The 8,877-nt window shown below is 43.0% G+C and overlaps 1 protein-coding gene across 1 annotated transcript in view; it reads left to right on the top strand.

Annotated features, from left to right (window-relative positions):
• The window catches only part of UROC1 (urocanate hydratase 1), a 44,132-nt gene that overhangs the window by 6,793 nt on the left and 28,462 nt on the right, over positions 1–8,877 (top strand). Inside the window, exons 2-5 of the mRNA XM_009889888.1 lie at positions 147–277; positions 2,933–3,026; positions 4,144–4,203; positions 8,831–8,875. Coding sequence (XP_009888190.1) covers positions 147–277; positions 2,933–3,026; positions 4,144–4,203; positions 8,831–8,875 — 330 coding nt within the window. The remainder of the gene's footprint in view (positions 1–146; positions 278–2,932; positions 3,027–4,143; positions 4,204–8,830; positions 8,876–8,877) is intronic.

Genomic DNA, 8,877 nt, shown 5'->3' with positions numbered 1-8,877 from the left:
GGTGTGAGCTTGGCCTTTTAAATTATGTTGTCCTTGTGATAGCTTAGGCAGGCTTCCAGCTGACTCTGATTATAGTTCAGGGCCACCCATTTACCTCCATTTCTCTTTTACATCGATTTTTGTCTCTCTTGGGTTTTTTTTGGCAGCTGGCTTTGCGCAATGCCTTGCGTTATTTCCCACCTGAAATACAAAAGAAGCTGGCACTGGAATTTGCTGAAGAGCTCCGGCTGTACGGCCATATCTATATGTACAGATTCTTTCCAGATATTGAGATGAGGTAAGGACTGGATGGTTCCCATTGTATTTGGCTGCCATTTGCTTACCAGCTTTCACCTGTGAAGCTGACCTTTAAGTAGTGGCATTGCTGTGTCCTAATTTACCTCTTGTAGAAGTCATCATAACATATTAATGAAGTGCATCATCTGAATAAATTGGATGTTCTGTGTATCATTAGATAGCAGTGGTTTCATTTCCAGGGAGGATACTGTGTAACGGCAATCCTCCATCCTTCAACTTTCATCCTGTTCTCTGTCCTCATGAGAGTCCCATGGGACTAGTAAGGAGACAGCATGTACACTTCTCAATAGGCTATGGCTGGGCCAGGACAGTCTCGCTGCTGGAAAGCTCAGCACCACTCAACACAGGGAAAGGACTGTGCAAGGTTGTGTGCTTGGTAATGCCATCTTTGCCATACACAGAGATCCAAATGCTCTGACCCATGGCAAGTTTTAGTTTCTAGAGGCCAGTCATTACTCAGAGACCTCTGATTGCAACCTGGACAGAAAACTTGCAGTAGTCCTGAGCTGCTGCAAGTCAAGTCTCAGCTGAACCAAGAGGTAAGATCAGATGAGTTGAGACCTGCTGTGAGTGGCTGGTTGTTTCCCAGAGTTCCAGAGAAGGCTTTCTGGGCTTAAAAGAATGACAGTACATTTTTCTGTCATTGGAACCTGTATCTGACCCTGGTGTGTAATATGCTGTGCCTGTTGATCTTGGAGAATCACTTCATTCTAGGGCTGATGGGGCTAATGCTTGTGAAGCAGAACAGTTTTAGAGAGGGCTGCCAGGGGCTAGCTGCTTTTTTTGGACTGATTGATTCCTTTTTGCATCCAGCAGGGGCCTGGTTAATGTCTGTACAGAAATCTGAATAAAGCAAGCAACTAGAAAGCACTCTGATTTCCACACGTCTATATTTCTGTGCTGTCCATACTAGTGTGGGGTCAGCTCTTGCAGAATTCAGCGAAGGGTAGGACAACGGGAAGACTGTCTGAAAGATATTGCAGAGCTGGATTTCATAGGATCCTAGTCCTGAACTGCAGATGAGGGCACCTTCCAAGTAGTCTTGGATGAGGCAGTCCACCAGCTTGTTTCCAACACTGGCATCAGCGACTGTGTTAGCTTCAAATATTTTTTTCTTTGTGACCATTTCACTGATCACTCTTTCTAATAGATTCTTACAGTCTCAGATTAAGAAAATGCCTTTTGTTCTGAAGTCTGGTAGTATTTGATTTTTTTTGTTCTGCATGTCCCAGGGAGCACAGTCCAGCTTGGTTCTGTTCCATTTGACAGCCATGTTCCCATACCGGCACGCTCAGCTGATATCTGAACTTTAGGGGTTTTATGTTCCAAGCAATATTATGTGCAAATAGCTCCTCTTGATGAATTGTTATCATTCCACAGAAATCCTGTTATTTTATCACATCAAGCTTAGAAAAACAGAAAACACTAATAAAGTATGGTGGAGAAACCCAAATGCTTTTCTTCCTGGTTTGGCAATGACTACAAGGCCTTTGTGTTAGTATCCTGGTGTAAAAAAACTAGGATAAAGTACATATGATCATGGGAGGAGTCCTTTTGCTAAATCTGTAGAATATACATTCCAGATCTTGGCTCATGAGCTGGTCAGTGGATGTCCAAATTTTTTGTAGTTGGTGCACTTTAGCCTAACCTTTTCAGTTGTCTTCTCTGTACAAAGCAAATGTGCAGCCACTGAAGATCTATTGCCCAATAAAAGGAAGATAATTTAGAAACCGTGTCAAATGATCCTATCTACCTTTAGGAATTTCCAGCATCTGCAGTGGTGGTGTTGCTTACAGAAAGTGAAAGAGCAAAACTCTTGCTCCATGGTTATACTTCCTTTTGGTGTCATACCTGAGAGGCCTCAGCACAATTGTACTAAGACCTGTGCAAACACAGTAAAGGAACTGTCCCTGCCCTGAAGAGCTACAGTATAAATCTAGGACTAGAGGTTTTAGAGCAATTTGATATAAAAAGCAGATGGTGGAGGAGAAGATAACAGATGATCGCAGCAGGTGGCATTGAAACACATTAGTGCTAGGAAACCTGATGCAGGATACCTTTGCGAGGCTTTCCCATACCTCACCTCAGCTTTCTGGATGAAATGCATCTTATTCAGTAAAAAGACTGATATTTCTCCTAACTAGTTCAGGTTTTGAGAGTTTCTTTGGAACTGAAATTCAAGCTGGGTGTTTTTCTTAGATAGGATCTTAAATAACAAGGGCTGATGAGTCTGAAGGCAACTTCCACTGATGCTATTTCCCTTGGTGTTGCAGGATGTAGCTGCTTAGCCTGGCAGCTGTGTGACAAAGGCCAGTTCTAGCATCCCCCAAAATATCCAGTTAAAAAACAATGAGAGCTTTTGGCCACCTTATTTATAACCAGGTTGATTCAGCAAATGATAAGCTGGATATAATTTTGTTCTTTGCTTAGTTCTGATAACAGGCAAATCAGGTTTTAACTGTTAAGGTACATATTTCATTTCAGATCTGCACTTTCTCCTTCCCCCAACCCTGAATAAAAGCCTGCAACTCCAATGGGTGTGTTGGCATGCAGGGATGTTTCTGTGGGGTGTGTTGTTGTGGTTGTCCTTGTGAGCTGGAATTTCTCTCCTAAATTTTTGTGACTACCCTTTCAGAGCGTACCCCATAGGAGACTACCCCTGCAAGACCAAATCAGCTGCTGCTGTTATGTTGATGATCATGAACAATCTGGATCCCTCAGTGGCTCAGGTAAGGCACGGTGAAAATAAGGAAGCTGGATTCATAGGGCAGCAGCAAATGTGCAAGCTACTTTCTGTATGTGCTTTCACGTAAAAACTGAAGAATTTAGGCATATAGGTGAAATTAATCCTTTTGCAGATGTTCCTCCTCCCACGGATTGAATAGGATTTTAGTTGTTCATAGGCCTTTTGCTGGTTCTGTGCTCCAAGGTAGGTGCCAGTCGCTGCGCCTATAGAGCTGGCTGCCGTGCGTTAGCTAAGCAGGCCAATTTTGGTATTGCCAAGGCAGCCTCCTGACAGAGTGGTGTGCTAGAGTGTCCACTTCTGTGAGGCGAAGCCTGCAAGGGACTAAAGGTGATTCTATACTTTTCTTGTGATTATGTTTAGATTCCTGGGGTTTGGTGTCCTTCTGATTAAGTTCTTTAGCTTCCTGCTGTGTGCAGTTGTTAATCCTGCATGGTGGGTCCTGGTCCTCACTCAGACCTCTGAGGCCTCCTGCAACACCAACAAGGCTCGTTCCAGCTCTTGCGATATACAGGAGCTTGGTCACTGTCTGTGAGATGGGTAGAGCTCAGCTCTAGTACGTTGCTTCTACAACATATGTTGAAAAATTAGTGCTGATGTTTCCTGTATCTTTGAAGGCTCAGCCTCCAAGGATAGATTTACCAGATGATTACAGGACCAAAGTCCATCATTACAAGCACTACCCAGTGTCATTCATCTTTTTACAAATGGCAGGGGAGAGGCCGTGCAACTATGCCCTGCTGGCCGTAGACTCTTCCAGCTCTAAATGCCAGTAGCAACCGAACTGTAAGTCCACTCAGTCCCTGTTTAAGGGAGTTTACTGAGACGTCTGTCTGTTACAGAAACTGCACTCCAGGAATCGCTACATAGCATTCTGCATCCAAAATACCATTGTAACAACAGCAAGCATCTCATTTTGAAAAATAATTTTTGTTTTTTCTTAAATTATCACTTTTTTGATGCTATTTTCTGATTTCAAGAATCTAGAGAGTGTTGATGCAATAAGCTATAGAAAAGATTTATTATTGAGATTTAAAAAATAGCTTGGAGATACAGTGAAATGTTTCAAAGTGTTTGCCTTATTGTTAAATTGTCTTTTTCAGTTTCCTCAGGAGCTTGTCACTTATGGAGGAAATGGGCAGGTCTTCAGCAACTGGGCGCAGGTAGGGCATCGCTGCTTTTGCAACTTGTTTCACAAAACCAGTTTCACCCTCCCCCAACACACATTCTGCTTTGGCAGTTTGTGATAATTCTTGGCAGTCATTGTCTCAAAATACTCCAAAGCATCCTGTCTGGGTAGAGGAATGCTCGGTTCTGAACTGCATAGATGGGGAGAGCTTTATTTAGTAAGGGGAGCACAGACAGCCCAGCAGAAATACTAAACATAATACCATTAACGTACCAAGCTGTGTATGATGATGATGCAAAGACCAGTTCTTTGTCTTTATCTTATACATTTGTATGTGCCTGTGTATTTTGCACAGATAATTTTAGAGTCAAAATGAATTCTAGGAAACAAAAAAGTGTATCTTTTGCTTTTTTTAGAGTCAAAATGAATTCTAGGAAATAAAGTGTATCTTTTGCTTGCTTGTTTCTGATACTTTTGCAGCATTTTTCACAAGCAGTGGAATGAAAAAAAAAAAGCTTTGATTTAAGAATATGCAATCCTGAGTCTCTTTCCAGGCAAATCAGATTATCTGTAAATATTTACATGCTAGCTGGCCAGATCATAGTGCACTTTACTGTCAAGCCTAGCAACATTATCCCTGATCTTCTGCAAATAATGGCAGGGGGGTAAAAGCCTGTCTAATATTGGAGCTGGGATGTTTAAGGTGAGGTTGTATAGTGTCTTTTCTCTTTCTCTATCCAAATATGGCAATAAATACACTTGCTTTAATCCAAGTACTGCAAAATGCATGTGGGAAACATTTTCAGGAGATCTTTGGCATCAGCAACATATTTAGAATTGTTTTGTATGAGCTGAAGTTATTCTCTCAAGAAAAAAAAAATGGGTCTGGGTCTGATTGCTCTACAGGTGTGTGGTGGCAGGAGGAACATTTAATGAGCAACCATCCTGAGTGACGGTGGATAGGCACAAATGTGGTTATTGTAAATGCCAAAACCACATCATTCCTGCAGCCTCTGTTATGCCCCAAGGTCACTGGGGACAGGTGGAGATGTGGCATTGACTTTTGCAGTGCAGAACAGAAATGGCACAGATAGAAAGCTACCTCACCCTTAAGGGTCGCATCACTCCTGAAGGCTGGGAAGATCTTGATTTCTGATTCTGGACCTTCTGATGTTGGACCATGTTCTCACCAATAAGGAGGGACTGGTGGGGAATGTGAAGCTCAGGGGCAGCCTTGGCTGCAGTGACCGTGAAATGGTAGAGTTCAAGATCCTTAGGGCAGCAAGGACTGTGCACAGCAAGCTTACTACCCTGGACTTTGGAAGAGCCGACTCTTCAGGGATCTGCTTGGTAGAGTACCATGGGATAAAGCCCTGGAGGGAGGAGGGGCCCAAGAAATCTGGTTAATATTCAAGGATCACCTTCTCCAAGCTCAGGAGTGATGCATCCCAACAAAGAGGAAGTCAGGCGAAACCACCAGGAGGCCTGCATGGATGAACAAGGAGCTCATGGAAAAACTCAAACAGAAAAAGAAAGCCTATAGAGGGTGGAAGCAAGGACAGGTAGCCTGGGAGGAATTCTGAGAAGTTGTCTGAGCAGCCAGGGATCAGGTTGGGAAAGCTAAAGTGCAGATAGAATTAAATCTGGCCAGGGACATCAAGGGCGACAAGAAAAGCTTCTATAGGTACATCAGTGATAAAAGGAAGACTAGGGAAAAGTAGGCCCACTCAGGAAGGAAATGGGAGACCTGGTTACCTGGGATGTGGAAAAGGCTGAGGGAGGGGATGCCATCCAGAGGGACCTGGACAGGCTTGAGAGGTGGACCCGTGCAAACCTCATGAAGTTCAATGAGGCCAAGTGCAAGGTCCTGCACATGGGTCAGGGCAATCCCATGCACAAATACAGGCTGGGCGGAGAATGAATGGACAGCTGCCCTGAGGAGAGGGACTTGGGGGTCTTGGTGGATGAGAAGCTCAATGTGACCTCGCAATGTGCTCTTGCAGCCCAGAAAGCCACCTGCATCCTGGGCTGCATCAAAAGAAGGGTGGCCAGCATGTCAAGGGAGGTGATTCTGCCCCCCTAATTCGCTCTGGTGAGACCCCACCTTGAGTACTGCGTCCAGCTCTGGGGCCCCCAACATAAGGACGTGGACCTGTTGGAGTGGGTCCAGAGGAGGGCCATGATGATGATTAGAGGGCTGGAGCACTGCTCCTATGGTGACAGGCTGAGAGAGTTGGGGTTGTTCAGCCTGGAGAAGAGAAGGCTCTGGGGAGACCTTATAGCAGCCTTCTAGTACCTAAAGGGGCCTACAGGAGAGCTGGGGAGGGACTCTTTATGAGGGAGTGTAGTGATAAGACAAGGGGTAATGGTTTTAAACTGGAACAGGGTAGATTTAGATTAGATATTAAGAAGAAATTCTTTACTGTGAGGGTGGTGAGGCAGTGGAACAGGTTGCCCAGGGAAGCTGTGGATGCCCCATCCCTGGAAGTGTTCAAGGCCAGGCTGGATGGGGCTTTGAGCAACCTGGTCTGGGGGGAGGTGTCCTGGCCCAGGGCAGGGGGGGTGGAACTAGATGATCTTTAAGGTCCCTTCCAAGCCAAACTAATCTATGATTCAGTAGCTTACATAGGCAAAAGCTGACTTAAGGAGCCATCTTCTGTCATAAAGGATCATGTATGCACCTTCTTGTGGCTTTACCTGAATCTGGCCTCTTCCTTATTAAAAAATCCAAGCAAAAGTAACTGTAAATGAAGGAGCAATTAGGGGAGGAGAAAAATGGACTCCTCACTGTAGCATCGAACCTGGATTCTCTTCCCAGTTTGAGTGGGATTTTTTGTTTGTGGCTGAGAGAGAAGTCATGCTTCAGTTTCCTAATCTAGTAAATGGGAGTTAAGTAGAAGTCTTAGGCAGCTTTTGAGGCAAAACTGTTCTGACTTTAAAAAGAAAGGTACCATGGAAGTGCACACTGTTTCTTTATTCTGTGTATTAGTAAATGCCAGTTAACTAATGTCTGTTAGCTATGTAAGTTTTGCAGCATTTCTGGTGTGGGCAGTGCGAGCAGTTTGTATAGTAGGCTGTATTGGGCTGACATCCCTTAGGCAGATGCTGGGCTGCAAGGTGACATAGAAGCACTGCCAAAGTCAGAAATATTCTCTTTTCTCTTGTTCTCATCCAAGCCAGAGCTATGACCTGCAGTTGTTTCACAGCAGAACAAACAAAACCTTTTTGTTTTTGCTTACTTAGGGTAGGAATCACATGAACGATTCGGTTATGACAGGACATTTTGTTCTGTTTGTGGCTTGAAAACAACATGCTTTTTGGAAATCTGTCATTGCAAAGTTCCTAGTGAAAAGGTTCAGTTTGTTTTATATCATTCACGCAGACCTGTGCTTTCTTCCAAATAATTTTAAAAGAAAGAACCACGTCCAGATCTAACTCTACAAGCCTGCAGACAACAGAACTGTTCTTTGAGCTCAGAAAGGCTTTTGCCTCCTTCCTAGTTGTGCCTTTCAGTGCAACAAGATTTGAACTATATTGCAGCTTCTAGTTTTATTGCAATGTTTTTTTCTAGACTGCTAAAGAGTGGAGAGTTCAGCTAGTTACCTGTTCTGTCCTAGGACCAGAATTTGATTATTCAACATTTTTCCCAAAACAAAAACAAAATGTAAAAAGCAGGACAGTAGCTCTAGTAACTCTCTCCTGCTTAACTTAACTTGCAGTTTGGAAATTAGCTGGGTTAGAAGGGACTGGCTTCAAATCTGTACTGTTTCTAAATCAGATCGAAGACACAGAGAGGTTAAGTGCCCATGACAACCAATATTGCTGCCTCTTTGATCAGCAGTTCCATTTTTTTTTTCTTAAAACTTTGTGTCCCTACAGAAACTCTAGTTTCAAGCTATTTTTGAGTTCCAATATTGCATGGGAAAGCTCCTCTCAGGCCTAGCTGTTGCATACTAAAAGTCCCATGGAATATAATGGGCTTTATTATAGACAATGATGGATGTGAGTCAAATCTATAGTCAGCTTAGATGGTCAAAGCCTACTTTTTGGTATACACCAGGAGTAACTGTTGAATTATGCAGGCAAAGTTGAGATGCATTTATTTGTGTACCCCTGGGTGCCTCAAGGACCTTCTTCACAATAATGAAAGGTGATTTTTTTTTTTCTTTGAGAAGAAAAACTATTTCATGTTTTAAGTGCACATTGTAATATCCATTTGTTGAAAAGATGACAAGCACCAGAAGACACTGAATTATCCGTTTCAGGTTATGATCAACAATATGCATAGGTACTTTAATCACTTTATAGGGAAAATTTTGGCTTTGGAAAGATTGCCAGAAAAGTGCCAGATACAAATGGTTAACCTCAAGATAAAATTAGAACAGCCTTAAAAATGAAGGATTTCTGGGGTTTGTACTAGAGGGTTATTCTGGAACTTATTCAGACTGTTGCCAGTTGGTGATTTATGTTTCCTGCTGTTTTTAGCTCTTAATGGACTTTATTAAAAGCAAAAATGTGTTGAGAGCTCTGGCTGTTATTCTATACAAATACACCTCATTATGTCTATAGCTGCCTTCATACTGAAAGTTTAGCAGCTTCACAAAGAAACATAAATGTAAGATGGAAACAGATTCCCTCACTTTCCTTGCTTTTCCTTTCAGTTTTGGTTGGTAATGCACTATTTGTCAGAGATGACTGAAGAGCAAAC

Source organism: Charadrius vociferus, unplaced genomic scaffold (genome assembly GCF_000708025.1).
Source record: "Charadrius vociferus isolate BGI_N301 unplaced genomic scaffold, ASM70802v2 scaffold257, whole genome shotgun sequence".
Taxonomy (NCBI): Eukaryota; Metazoa; Chordata; class Aves; order Charadriiformes; family Charadriidae; genus Charadrius; species Charadrius vociferus.
The sequence above is the reverse complement of the archived record's forward strand: the minus strand, read 5'-3'. Positions and strand labels throughout refer to the sequence as shown.